The sequence below is a fragment of the Entelurus aequoreus genome, linkage group LG25 (genome assembly GCF_033978785.1).
Source record: "Entelurus aequoreus isolate RoL-2023_Sb linkage group LG25, RoL_Eaeq_v1.1, whole genome shotgun sequence".
In the NCBI taxonomy this organism is placed as follows: domain Eukaryota; kingdom Metazoa; phylum Chordata; class Actinopteri; order Syngnathiformes; family Syngnathidae; genus Entelurus; species Entelurus aequoreus.
In genome coordinates this window covers 16,188,693-16,204,766 of record NC_084755.1, presented here as the reverse complement: position 1 = coordinate 16,204,766, position 16,074 = coordinate 16,188,693, and the positions used below count along the sequence as shown (strand labels likewise).

Here is a 16,074-nt window from a genome sequence, read left to right as displayed (position 1 = left end):
AGTTTTAACACGTAACGTGACATTTAAAAAGAAAATCAAACTTCAAAATAAAATATATTGTAAAAAAATAGAATGTACGACTACAAACTACAGTGGTTTTATCAAATAATGTAATAATAATGTCCCTTTGAGAGTGGACTTTGAACTGCTTCTGTGCAATACGCCATCAGCAGCTTCTCCATATTTTCATGGATAAACAACATGGCTGGCTTTAGACTCATTCATCATGGTGCGGACGAGCAGCGATATGCTCAAAGTTGGCGACACGGTCGGTCATGTTTTTGATTATTTATTTCTTTAATTCCGTGAATATCATCCAGTGATTAAAGCTGAGCCCCATTCAAATTGCAGTAGTAGTAGTTGTACAAAACCCAAAACCAGTGAAGTTGGCACGTTGTGTAAATGGTAAATAAAAACAGAATACAATGATTTGCAAATCCTTTTCAACCTATATTCAATTGAATAGACTGCAAAGACAAGATATTTAACGTTCGAACTGGGAAACTGATTTTTTTTTGTGCAAATATTAGCTCATTTGGAATTTGATGCCTGCAACGTGTTTCAAAAAAGATGGCACACGTGGCAAAAAAGACTGAGAAAGTTGAGGAATGCTCATCAAACACTTATTTGGAACATCCCACAGGTGAACAGGCTAATTGGGAACAGGTGGGTGCCATGATTGGGTATAAAAGCAGCTTCCATGAACTGCTCAGTCATTCACAAACAAGGATGGGGCGAGGGTCACCACTTTGTCAACAAATGCTTGAGCAAATTGTCCAACAGTTTAAGAACAACATTTCTTAACCAGCTATTGCAAGGAATTTAGGGATTTCACCATCTACGGTCTGTAATATCATCAAAAGGTTCTGAGAATCTGGAGAAATCACTGCACGTAAGCTCCAGGGCCAAAAGCCAACATTGAATGCCCGTGACCTTCGATCCCTCAGGCGGTACTGCATCAAAAATCTCGTAAAGGATATCACCACATGGGCTCAGGAACACTTCAGAAAACTACTGTCAGTAACTACAGTTGGTCGGTACATCTGTAAGTGCAAGTTAAAACTCTACTATGCAAAACGAAAGCCATTAATCAACAACACCCAGAAACGCCGCCGGCTTCGCTGGGCCCGAAATCATCTAAGATGGACTGATACAAAGTGGAAAAGTGTTCTGTGGTCTGACGAGTCTACATTTCAAATTGTTTTTGGAAACTGGGGACGTCGTGTCCTCCGAACCAAAGAGGAAAAGAACCATCCAGATTGTTCTAGGCGCAAAGTTGAAAAGCCAGCATCTGTGATGGTATGGGGGTGTATTAGTGCCCAAGACATGGGTAACTTACACATCTGTGAAGGCACCATTAATGCTGAAAGGTACATACAGGTTTTGGAGCAACATATGTTGCCATCCAAGCAACGTTATCATGGACGCCCCTGCTTATTTCAGCAAGACAATGCCGAGCCACGTGTTACAACAGTGTGGCTCTTTAGTAAAAGAGTGCGGGTACTAGACTGGCCTGCCTGTAGTCCAGACCTGTCTCCCATTGAAAATGTGTGGCGCATTATGAAGCCTAAAATACGACAACTGTTGAACAACTTAAGCTGTACATCAAGCAAGAATGGGAAAGAATTCCACCTGAAAAGCTTAAAAAATTGGTCTCCTCAGTTCCCAAACGTTTACTGAGTGTTGTTAAAAGGAAAGGCCATGTAACACAGTGGTAAAAATGCCCCTGTGCCAACTTTTTTGCAATGTGTTGCTGTCATTAAATTCTAAGTTTATGATTATTTGCACAAAAAAATTCAAAATTTCTCAGTTTGAACATGAAATATCTTGTCTTTGCAGTCTATTCAATTGAATATAAGTTGAAAAGGATTTGCAAATCATTGTATTCTGTTTTTATTTAACATTTACACATTGTGCTAACTTCGCTGGTTTTGGGTTTTGTAGTAGTAGTTGTAGTTGTAGGAGTAGTTGTAGTAAGGGTTGGTGGTGAATGTGTGACATTCCTTCCATTGCCAGGCAGGACCGATGTGTTAAATGAACAGGATGGCGACATTAATTGTGTGGCGACAGACCAGGCCGGCCTCAGAGAAGTGGGGCAGGCAGGCGGGCGCTTCAGGAAGTGGGTGAAGATGAAGGATGCCGTCCTAGATTTTGCCCAAGGCGCTCACCTTAACCCAATCTGCCAAATCAATCAACTCCTCAGAGGCCATCTGGCTCGGAGGAACGGTAGCAGGATGTCACCGCAAGACCTGCAAGATGGCGGTTCTGGCCTATCTAATTTCGGCGAGATGACTAACTCGCCAGGGCAGCTAATCTAGGACGAGCACACCTAAACATCCGTCATGACTCTCATGTTTTAGTTGCCAGAAATACGTCCGCAGAGGTTCGCCCAACTGGGTCGGCTTTTTTTGGATCCCAGAAAAAGAATCGATGCCAGCTTAATCATGGCTGTATCAAAAAATAATAAAGAATGAAGTTGATTTTTACCAGAATCAAACATGGTCATGAAATAAATTCAACCACTTTTTTTTTTTTTTTTAAACATTTTATTGATCTTATAGAAAATAAAGTAAGCTGTATCAACAAACATACAATATATACATCAATAACTTAGACACCTCACGTTTAAATCCACACTTGTACATATATATATACACATACATATATACATGTATGTGTATATACTGTATATACATACATATATATATTCTATATACACATGTATGTATATGAATGCAATACATAGGACTTATCTACAAATTGCAAAAAAGTACAATAATTTAATTTATAAATACAATGAACTATTGTCCCTTCTCATACAAAGTACAAACCATACAGGAAAAAAAACAACATTATTATTACCTTTTGTATGACTCGCTTTTGATACCTTTGAAACACACACTTGCTCATTTACGGTTTACAAATTTTTGGGGTAGAAAAAAAAAAAAGCTAACAAGTGCTGCCATCCATCCAGAAAGTTTGGAATTATTGCGGGAAAAAAAAAAGTTCATAATAACAAAAAAAAAATGAAGGGATTTTTCGGAAAGGAGGAAAAATACAATGTAGCAGCGGATGAACCTCACTCATTCGCATAAAAAAGAAATTGCAATAAATCCCTCAAATTATTTTATTACGTTTGTAGAAGGAGTGTTAGGGCCACTTGGAGAACACGGAAAAAATGATAAAATAATGTGACAAAAGTCGTAAAGTTACACCATTAGTCTGATTTTTACGAGAAGTTGTTTTTCTTTATTAAATCAACACTTTTTCTTTCTTTTTTTTTTTCATAGTTATAATTTTTTCTCTTTTTTTAAAAGTTGCACTTCTTGTAACTCTTCAAGTTTGTTATTTTAAATGACAACTTTACTCTTGTAGAATGTCTTTTTTCATAAATTTCCAAAAAAAGGACTGCTTTTCTTTTGTTATCATATGATGACTTTTATTGCCTTAATACAGTACAAAAAATATAATTGTATTCTTCTGGTAACATTTTGAGTTTATAATTGTAAATTACACATTTTTGTTCTTGTAAAATCACAACTTTGTTCTTATGCAAGTCATATTTTCCTCATAAATTATTACTTTTTTGAAAAAGTACAAAGGTTTGCTTTCATAATACTGTTCTATGACTTTATTCTCATGATGCACACATGTAAAACATTGAGTAAATTTTTGTAAATAAGATTTTTTCCTTGTCTTTCTCATAATTGTTTTAATTCAACTTTCCGTTACTTTAATCAATTTATTCCTACCTGTAAAATATCAAGTTTATGATAGTAAATTAATTCTTTTAATTTTTTTTTTTACAATAAAGGAGTGCTTTTTCCATATGACTTTGTCATAATAAAATACAAAAAAATAAATTATCTTCATTCTTATAAAATATTTAATTTACAATTGAAAATGTTGTGATTATTTTCTTGTACAATCACAAGTTTGTTCTTATGCAATTTATTTTAGTCATAAATTAAGACCTTTTGATTGTAACAATATTGTACGTTACTATGACTTCAATTCTTATAAGTACTTTTTTTTTTTTTTTTTTACATGAAATTCGAAATGTAAGTTTATTATCGTAAATTAAGATTCTAGTAATATTTCTTCTCATAAATTGACCCTTTCTCATAAAATTATTTTTCACAACACAACTTTGTCCTCATAATAAACACATTTTTTGGAACAGTATAGTATATTCCTTCCTGTAAAATGTCAAGTTTATGATGGTAAATTCAAATGTATTTGTCATAAAATAATACTTTTCTTTCATAATAATTTTCCTTCATTGTAATGCAAGTTTCTACACAAAATTATGAGTTTATTAGTCCAATAATTCCTTTTACAAAGTTTTTTGTAACATTATAGCAGGGGTCCCCAAACTTTTTGACTTGGGGGCCGACTTGGGGGCCGCATTGGGTTAAAAAAATTTGGCCGGGGGCCGGGCTGTGCATATATGTGTGTATATATATATATATATATATATATATATATATATATATATATATATATATATATATATATATATATATATATATATATATATATACGTTAGGTCAGGAAGAAACACAGAGGCTATTTCATCCCTACAAGCCTGTTTCCCAGTTTTCCCTATATAAAATATATATTATATATATATACTATACATATTTTATATATATAAAATCCCCTGACGAGCAGGAAAACCTGTGAAACAGGCTTGTAGGGATGAAATAGCCTCTGTGTTTTTTACTGACCTAACGTGTATATACACACGTTACGTCAGGATCCCCTGAAGAGCAGGGAAACCTTCCGAGCGCAATGATGTCACATTATCGATGGGAAAATTAATTTTTAGACAATATGATTTGCCTGAGCAGCTCGGAGACACCGAGACTAACAAGCGGTAGAAAATGGATTACAAAGGACAGATAAAAAAAAAATAAAAATAAAAAAATATATTAAAAAAAAAAAATATATATATATATATATATATATATATATATATATATATATATATATATATTTTTTTTTTAATTTTAATTTTTTTATTTCCGTGGGCCAGATTTTGTACGCTGACGGGCCATAGTTTGGGGAACCCTGCATTATAGCTTTAAACTTAGCTGTATTTTTTGTGATGTAATGTTGACATTTGTTTTGTCCTAAAATAATTCTTTTTCATAAAATCACACATTTTCTACTATAGTAGGACTTTGGGAAACTATTTTTGTACTCATTTATATATATATATTTTTCCTCCCCCAATTGGCCCTAATACTCCTTTAAATCTACATGCCAAAGTCCCTGAGCTAAAAACCCCTGCTGAGGACTATCAAAAACAAGGCATCAGTACACATAAAAAATTAACAATGAATTAACTGATCGACTTTTAACCATCTCACAATTTGCCGACGCCATTTTCTCTTTAGCTCGAGGACTTTGGCGTCAGACACGTTTGTGTCTTATAAGTGTCGTCGTTTCACATTAATTCATCTCAAGGGTGCCAACTCTGAACATACCGAAAATGTACAAACAAACAAAGCAGATAAAACATCAATTATTAGAACACACTGTGGTCACTCCAACAATATTGATTACGTCTTTCACACTTTTCCACTGAGTTGCATATTAAGGGTCACTTTTCTTCCCCTCTACAATGGTCACCAACACCTATGTAGCTACATACTGTTTACCTGCTTACACTCGCCGCCCATATTATTAGGTACACATGCACAATCTAAAGACAGCGGAAAAACATGATGTCATGTCTTTGCTTGAGTACGCCAACCACAAAAGGGAGAGAGTTTTTCTTAAATGTGCACCCCTGCTATTACCTGTGCTATCATTTTTTACGAAATATACACCAGGTCCTGGCATGGATATTACCGTATTTTTCGGACTATAAATCGCAGTTTTTTTCATAGTTTGGCCGGGGGTGCGACTTATACTCAGGAGCGACTTATGTGTGAAATTATTAACACATTACCGTAAAATATCAAATTATATTATTTAGCTCATTCACGTAAGAGACTAGACGTATAAGATTTCATGGGATTTAGCGATTAGGAGTGACAGATTGTTTGGTAAACGTATAGCATGTTCTATATGTTATAGTTATTTAAATGACTCTTACCATAATATGTTACGTTAACATACCAGGCACGTTGTCAGTTGGTTATTTATGCGTCATATAACGTACACTTATTCAGCCTGTTGTTCACTATTCTTTTTTTTATTTTAAATTGCCTTTCGAATGTCTATTCTTGGTGTTGGGTTTTATCAAATAAATTTCCCCCCAAAAATGCGACTTATACTCCAGTGCGACTTATATATGTTTTTTCCCTTCTTTATTATGCATTTTCGGCCGGTGCGACTTATACTCCGGAGCGACTTATACTCCGGAGCGACTTATACTCCGAAAAATACGGTAAACCCCGAAGTTTCACCTTCCTAAATCGAATTAACAGACGCAAACTGTAAGTTCGGGTTATTTAGCCGAATCGCCGCCATACTTTGTGAGGCCTGACAAGCGCATGTGTGTGAGGGCCACAGACAATAAAATTTTGGTAGTTTTCGTTTTCAAAACCAGGACAATATATCGATTTTTTTTTTTTAACTACAAAATGAAATTTCCATAGAAATTTCGTATAAATGCTAAAGAGCCAAAGCGGAACTGAAATGCTAAGGGTTAGGACACTAGCCAGATAGTTTCAAGTAACAAAAAATATGAGTAAAATGAGCTCGGATAGCATGCTAACAGCACTATGCTAACTAAAGCATACTTACAGTTAGCATTTCGGAAATATCAAAATACACTATATTGCCAAAAGTATTTGCCACCCATCCAAATGATCAAAATCAGGTGTCCTAACCACTTAGCACTTAGGTATGGAGACTGTTTCTACAAACATTTGTGAAAGAATGGGCCGCGTGGAACTGTCATAGGATGACATCTGTGCAAAAATCCAGTCGTGAAATTTCCTCGCTCCTAAATATTCCAAAGCCAACTGTCGGCTTTATTATAAGAAAATGGAAGACTTTGGGAACAACAGCAACTCAGCCACCAAGTGGTAGGCCACGTAAACTGACTTTCTGCACAGTCAGTTGCTACAGAGCTCCAAACTTCATGTGACCTTACAATTAGCCCACGTACAGAGCTTCATGAAATGGGTTTCCATGGCCAAGCAGCTGCATCTAAGCCATACATCACCAAGTCCAATGCAAAGTGTGGGATGCAGTGGTGTAAAGCACGTCGCCACTGGACTCTAGAGCAGTGGAGACGCGTTCTCTGGACTGATGAATCACGCTTTTCCATCTGGCAATCTGATGCACCAGTCTGGGTTTGGAGGTTGCCAAGAGAACGCTACATTTCGGACTGCATTGTGCTGAGTGGGAAATTTGGTGGAGGAGGAATTATGGTGTGGGGTTGTTTTTCAGGATTTGGGCTTGGCCCTTTAGTTCCAGTGAAAGGAACCTTGAATGCTCCAGGATACCAAAACATTTTGGACAATTCCACGCTCAAGGTGGACCGACATCATATTGAACCCTGTGGCTTAGGAATGGGATGGCACTTCAAGTTCATATGTGAGTCAAGGCAGGTGGCCAAATACTTTTGGCAATATAGTGTATATTACCCAGGTGTGTATCCGAATTAGTTTTTTTAAAATGCTGGCATACTGACATTCGCATGCATCAAGTACCAAAATATGACTGAGGTGTACACCAACAAAATGAGCTTTAAAAAAAAAGGCGAGCATGCTAACAGGTATCATTTGTCATGTAACACAATATATGACGCTGAGGTGTATACCTGCAAAATTAGCAAAAATTAGCCAGAATACTATTATTAGAATGCCAACGATTGTGCGAAGGGCTCTTAAAAACATTAGCTATGGGCCGCAAATGGCTTCCGGGCTGTACTTTGGACACCCGTGGTGTTGGAATAAAGTTAAAAAACATCAAGCAAAAATGTCTTTGCAGGGGCACAGTAGAATAATTATGTATATATTATCACACAACTCTTATGCTTAAGGGCCGTTGCTATAGTTATTATTAATTGTGCTGAAGTGGTATTTTTCTTTGTCTGTGCAAAGCTGGCAATCCAAAAGATTGCAAGCCAGTCTCGTATCAGTGTCTGTGTCCAGGAACGGCCTGCTGACTGCCAAGGCCGAACACCGCCGTGACGCAGACAGAGCAGAGACAAGGCGATATCACCAGCGTCAACACATTTGCATTTCTTGTATAATCATATATTGTGTCTAACTGGAGCTGTCGAGATTACCCCCCCTTCCTTTAGCGACAACTTCAGTGATGTAACCAGGGACCTCCCAAATAAATAGAGGAAACGTGGGCTAAACATTAGAGCGAAGTTTGGATCTGTAACTAGAGAACAGCCCAAATAATGTCTTTCCTAAATTGAGCAAAATTTAACTCTGTCTCTGCATGATTCCTTGCTTCTCGTCTGTTTTAATAGATGTCATCAATTAATTGCCCATATGATGCTCATTTAAAGTTAAGTTAAAGTACCAATGATTGTCACACACACTAGGTGTGGTGAAATTTGTCCTCTGCATTTGACCCATCCCCTCACCTCCCCTCACCCCCTGGGAGGTGAGGGGAGCAGTGAGCAGCAGCAGTGCCGCGCCCGGGAATCATTTTTGGTGATTTAACCCCCAATTCCAACCCTTGATGCTGAGTGCCAAGCAGGGAGGCAATGAGTCCCATTTTTATAGTCTTTGGTATGACTCGGCCGGGGTTTGAACTCACAACCTACCAATCTCAGGGCGGACACTCTAACCACTAGGCCACCTAGTTTATCGGAAGATGATGAACTGATAGGAATGTCTGTATTACATGCATTCTGGCAGGTCTTCCAAACTCAGAGGGGGCGCCACAAGTTTCCGTACCTCGGACAAGCGCGCAATTTGCAAAAACTCCCAAGAAATATTGTCGTCAGTAGGATTACGCAAATAAATAAATAAATAAATATATAAAAAAACATTTGTAAAAAAAACATTTGCATACAGTGTTTACTTCTGTGACATACATTAAAAAAATCAATACAGCTTTCTGCATTTTTTTGAGTAATTAAGTTTCTTATTAAAATGGTACGTTCCGGTGTTGCGAAGAGAAAGCCCTCAACTCAGCACTTTAGAAGCCAGCAAGCAAATCCCTGTGACCATCAACTTACTCTGCTGCCCTCTTGTGGCCGTGTAGCAAAATTTCCCACCAGGCAGCAATTACAGGTAGCCGTAGAGATTTACATGTACAGCTCATTGGATTGTGCATGTGTACCTAATGATTTGGCCTGCGAGTGTGTGTATATATACTTTAAATATATATATTTATATAAATACACGTGTGTGTTGGAGAGATAAAGAGAGGCTGTATAGAAGAAGATTGGGGTGCTACTGTGAACACCATTTAAAGACACTTGACACACACAGAAAAAGATTAACTCCACAACACTGCCACAGCAATACCAACATTAACACTGGGCTATGTCCACTATACATCTTTTTTCCCTTCTCTTATCCACTCTCAGCAGATTAGCAGTTAAAAACCGCTCTTTGAAACGCTCTGACCAGCAGGAGACGAGGTGTAGAAATCGATGCGATGCAACGCGAAACTTGGCACAGAAGTGATTGTAACTACGTGGTCACGCCGTGTCTTTCACTGTGGATTGGAGCCCTTTTATGACAAGCTTGTTAAGAAAGAAAAGAGGACAAAAAGAAACAAACGACAAAAGCTGCCCTCTTCGCTTCTCTTCTCAATTTTTTTTTTTTTGCTTTTTTTTTTTATCGTGACCTGTTTTGTCCTGAGCAAAACAAGCGTAGTGCACACAAACCCTTTGCCCTGCCACGCCCTGAAGAGCACACAAGTGATGCTACGCCGTTTAAGTCCGTGCAGTCTGAATGTTGGATCGTGTCATTGAAAGAAACATTAAGAACAATTTCTGGAATAGGGTTGCACAATTGAGTTTGATGGGAATTAACGGCTCGTTCTTTAGTTCTACTCACGGGGCATAAACACGAAAGGAGAACTGCACTTTTTTTTGGAATTTTGCCTATTGTTCACAATCATTATGAAAGACATGACGACGGATGGATACAAGTCCACTTACAGCAGAGCTCCAAATAACTTCAGCTGAAATACAGGATTCTCTGAAAAATTGTGGTGTGGCTGTTTCAAGATGCACAATAAGGAGGCACTTGACGAAAAATGGGCTGCATGGTCGAGTCGCCAGAAGAAAGCCATTTCTGCGCAAATGTCACTAAGTATCCCAAACAGCAGAGACAAGCCTCAAAACTTATGGAACAAAGTAATTTGGAGTGATGAGACCAAAATTTAACTTTTTGGCCACTCGACCATGCAGCCCATTTTTCTTCAAGTGCCTCCTTATTGTGCATCTTGAAACAGCCACACCACAATTTTTCAGAGAGTCCTGTATTTCAGCTGAAGTTATTTGTGGATTTTTGTGGCTGAAATATTTGCTGGTCTACCTAAATCCCTCATTTTCTACTTCTTAATCAGCGTTTGAACACTGCTGATTGGCATTCTCAATTCCTTGGATATCTTATTATACCCCTTTTCTGTTTTATGCAGTTCAATTACCCTTTCTCGCAGATCCTTTGACAATTATTTTGCCTTCCCCATGACTCAGAATCCAGAAACATCTGTGCAGCACTGGATGAAAGATGCAATGGTCTGTCAGAAGCCCAGAAACTCACTGACCTTTTATACACACACATTACTTACAAACAAACAGGTCACAGGTGAGGATTGGAACCTTGATTAGCCATTCAAACCTGTTTGTGTCAACTTTTGTGCATGTTATCAGATCAAAGTCACTGGGGTATGTAAACTTTTGATCAGGGTCATTTGGGTACTTTCTTTTGTCATTTTGATTTAAAAAGAGTAAACACTGTTGTTTGCCAATAAATAGCTTCACACAACCTATTTAACATTTTCTAAATATGGTTTTCAACATTATGAGAGCCCACTTGGCAACTTATACTACTGTAGTATTGATATCTTTAGCTTATTTGGTCATGTTTATGCTTGAAAATGCTTTATCAAGGACCAAAAAATTATGGAATATGTTTTCAAAAAATAAATAAATATCCCCAAAATAACCACAATGTGGATAAACTGCAATAATTGAAGGGCGATGTGGCGAAGGAAGACAGGGGACTTCAATGAATTTACAATAATATCAAATCATTTTAAATACAAAGTGTCACATTATCATTTCATATTTTAATATTCCATGTTCTATTTTAGTTGTTCTATGAAAAGAGCCATTCATAAATTTAAAATATTTTTTTACACATCCCATTGAACGAAAATACAAATTGACTGGTAAATCTAAAGTACAAGAGGGGACTTCATTTTTTTCAGAATAATAAGTTTAAAATAATGTAAGATAGAAACTTGGTACAATTTCTACTCTGCAGTATCATATTATTAGTTATTCTGTGAAAGAATCATTGATAGATATTTTTGACATTTACTATTAACTTGGTTAATTCCCATCAAACTCTTATTTAGCATTAAAAAAAAAATCCCCATCTAAATTTCCCATGAAATAAGTCCAGAAAATGTCCAATTAAATTAAATACATTTTCTGCATTTTTTTCCTATTACAACCCTTGACTTAAATATTTGATTAAGTCTATTATAAAATGGACACATTGCTGTCCATTAAAAAGCATGTATCTCCAATACGGATTGGACATTTGATTACACACTTTGATGAAACGTCATATTAATTCAATTGTTTAAAAAAAAAAAAAACAGTAACAGGTTGGGAGAACCTCTGACTGAATGTGCTGAACTCCTGTTTCCTTACAAAAACCGAAAAAAATGGAGGTACATGCTTTTTGATTCAGCAGCAATGAACGGCGGCATCACTTTAAATTTCAGAAGTGGGGAAAAAATTCCTATTATTACTAAAATGCAGCATTTCTTCCATCCGAATGACAACGTCGCTTTGTAAACTAACACCACGGAAGAAGCAAGAGGAGGATATCACAGATGCCACGACGACAGTTGACCTTGTTTACACCACCTAAGTTTAGCTTCTACAGACTTGTTTTAAAATAGCACAGCATTGACATCTATACAGTGAACGACACTGCCAACTTGTCACTTAACACGTCACGTCACGCGCTACCTCACAGTACGCGCCTATAGTCACTAGAAAAAAGCTATCAGACTTCAATAGTAAGCCACTTTCGGTACAATTGCAAAATAAAATAAAAAACAAGTCACAGATTTTTTCTCCTCTACACAGTTTTCCCACATTTCTATAAACAGACGGTATTCTACCCGGTAACAAAAAACAATAAGTTAACATTAGACAAAGATTTCCACACCTTAACGATTAAAACAGTAAAGCTTGTGAAATATGTTTTTTTTTTGTATGGCCCTGTCGACATGTAAATACCTAAAAAAAAAAATGCATCTTTCAAACTAAACTCCACATATTGTCTTTATGAGCAGATTGAACTGTAAGAACATTCAAGGGTTGCATCCCATCTGCAACAAGTGATCCTTTTTTTTTTGTCTTTTTTTTTTCCTTAACCTCTTTGTATTTTCAGTGCATACACGTATTATTGCATCTACCGGTCATATCTGTCATGACTAGTTTGTTAAATGCTGTCACAGGGCAGAGATGAACGCTAAGATTTGGAAAAAAGCGTCGCGCCTATTTTTCCTGAAAGACCAAAAGATGAATTTTGGGGCTGTTGTAAAAAGAGATCTGCAGAGTTGTGAGTCAGTGCATAATAACAATTGCAAGGTTTTCCTTTCTTTGTCAGGATATTGCTCAATCGGGCGAGGAATAGTCTCTTATCAGCCTTTTATTATTTAGGATTGTACCAGCTGTGAGACATACATAGTGACTCGGGTTGTCCCTCTAATCAATAACTGCACTAATTGAACAGTAAGCCAATATTGCCATTTTGAAGACTGGAATGCTGTATGTTACAATGCACTGACTATCGGAGGCGTCATCCCGCTACTACGACCTAGCCTCTGTTTTGGATTTGACGATGGTGATGACGCTGGTGGCGGCCACTTTACCGGGTATGAAGGGGCCGATGACCGAGGCCATAGGGCCGCGGGCCGAGGTGACGGGATTGCGAGCCACAGTCCTGGCGAAGCTCTGCAGGGCCTCGTACTTTGAGCGCAGAGCGTCCAGCTCCACTTTCATGCTGGCGTTCTCCGTGGCCAGCTTGTCCACTTCCTGCTGCAGCTGAGCCTTCTGCTTCTCCAGCTCCTCCTTCTGGGTGACGCGCTTCACCCGGCAACTGGCGGCATAGCCCCGGTTCTTTAGCGTGCGCCGCCGCTGCTTCAGCTGCAGGATCTCCTCCTTGGACAGACCCCGTAGATGCTGGTTCAGCTCCCGCACCGACATGCTCACCAGTTCGTCGTCGGTCAGGCTGGTGCCATTCTCTCCTGGCTCCCGCTTCACCTGTTTAAGTGGATCTGGTATTAGGGCGGGGCCTGACAACATTTTTGACCTGACAATATTTAAAAAAAAGCTTTAACTCAGGGGTCCCCAAACTTTTTGACTTAGGGGCCACATTGGGTTAAAATAATTTGGCCTAGCTATCTATTTGTGTGTATATATATATATATATATATATATATATATATATATATATATATATATATATATATATATATATATATATATATATATATATATATATATATATATATATATATAAATATATATATATATATTTGTATATAGTATATGTATATATTTACATACACATATATATAACTATACATATATATATATATATATATACATACATACATACATGTGTATGTATATATATATATATATATATATATATATATATATATACATATACGTATATATATATATATATATATATATATATATATATATATATATATATATATATATAAAACTATACATATATATATATATTAAAATAAATAAATAAATACATTTAAAAAAAAAATATATATATATATATATACACACACATGCATACGTATGTATGTAGTATTTATATATGTTTACATACACATACTGTATATATAAATATACATATTATACATATATACATATTATATATACAGATTAATATACATATTATATATGAATATATATACACATATTTATATTATATAATATGTAAATGTATATATACATATGTAAATGTATATATATACAAATATATATATATATTTACATACACATATGAATACATACATACATTTGTATACATACTTACATGCATATGTATAAATACATACATATGTATACATATACATACATATGTATACATTTGTATGTATGTATACATACTGTATGAATACATATGTATGTATGTATGTATACATATGTATGTATGTATGTATGTATACATATGTATGTAGTATTTGTATATATATTTACATACACATACTGTATATATAAATATACATCCATCCATCCATCCATCCATTTTCTACCGCTTGTCCCTTTCGGTTTCGCGGGGGTGGCTGGAGCCTATCTCAGCTACATTCGGGTGGAAGGCGGTGTACACCCTGGACAAGTCGCCACCTCATCGCAGGGTCAACACAGATAGACAGACAACATATTATATATATATATATTAGGGCTACAAAAACTAATCGATTAAATCGATTAAAATCGATTATAAAAATAGTTGGCAATTAATTTATTCATCGATTCGTTGGATGTATGCTATGCGCATGCACAGAGGCAAATTATTATTATTATTTTTATATATATATATATATATATATATATATATATATATATATATATATATATATATATATATATATATATATATATATATATATATATATATATATATATATATATATTATAAACCTTTATTTGTAAACTGCAACATGTACAAACAGCTGAGAAACAAGAATCAAAATAAGTATGGTGTCAGTATGCTGTTTTTTTTCAATAAAATACTGGAAAGGAGATAAATGTAGTTTGTCTCTTTTATCCGATTATTAATCGATTAATCGAAGTAATAAACGACACATTAATCGATTATCAAATTAATCGTTGGTTGCAGCCCTAATATATATATATATATATATATATATATATATATATATATATATATATATATATATATATATATATATATATACATATATTATATTTACATATATAAATATGTATATATATATATATATATATATATATATATATATATATATATATATATATATATATATATATATATATATATATATATATATATATATATTTTTTTACTTGTCACAATTTACCCATCAGTGTTCTTTTTTACCTTCTTTCCATCCCCTGCTGCTCACTAAATATATCCAAACATTTAATAAAGTCAAATACAAATAAGGTAACAAGTGAAGTATTCCACACTTCTCTTTTGTAAAATAAATCTCTACAGCATATATGGGCATCTAAATCAACAATATGATTTGCCTGAGCTGCTGGACATGACAGATTTGTAAAAATTAAATAAAAAAAACTACATTTAAATTTGGGATGCCCGCGGGCCTGTTTATGGACGTTGGTGGGCCGGATCCGGCCAGGGGGTCGTAGTTTGGGCAACCTGCTCAACTCACAAAATCAGGACAGAAGACTCTTTTTGTAAAGGCAAGTAAATGCCATTGCTTTGAAACAGGAGTTCAGAACATAAAGATCACGATAATAATAAAAAATTCATTAATTGGGAATTATGACAAAACAAAGTTGTTAAATGACCAGATCTTTTTTGTGTGCATGTAAACAAGGGTTGTCACGATACCAACGTTTCAATACCAATATCTGAGAATTTTTGCGATTTTCGACACGTTTGATACTAGAGGTGCCACGATATGTTTTCACTTCCGATACGATACCGTAGCCTTGAGTGTTGGCCGATACTAAAATTAATCGGATAGGACATCAGCAGGAATCATAGTACGTACGTTTATTATTTCGACATCAGTGTCTAAAGGATATCACCACATGAGCTCAGGAAGACTTCAAAAAACCACTGTCAGTAACTACAGTTTGTCTATGCAAAGCGAAAGCCATTTATCAACAACACCCAAAAACGCCGC

General features: G+C 35.7%; 2 protein-coding genes across 3 annotated transcripts in view; both read right to left on the bottom strand.

The window, feature by feature from the left end:
• Positions 1-16,074, bottom strand: part of LOC133642662 (ethanolamine-phosphate cytidylyltransferase-like) — a 74,915-nt gene that overhangs the window by 57,344 nt on the left and 1,497 nt on the right. The gene's annotated exons all lie outside the window — the stretch shown is intronic.
• The window catches only part of LOC133642663 (transcription factor MafG), a 49,419-nt gene continuing 43,759 nt past the window's right edge, over positions 10,415-16,074 (bottom strand). For both annotated transcript variants that reach the window (XM_062037005.1, XM_062037004.1), the window contains exon 3: positions 10,415-13,450. In XM_062037005.1, the coding sequence (XP_061892989.1) occupies positions 12,998-13,450 (453 nt within the window). In that variant the 3' untranslated portion in view covers positions 10,415-12,997. The remainder of the gene's footprint in view (positions 13,451-16,074) is intronic.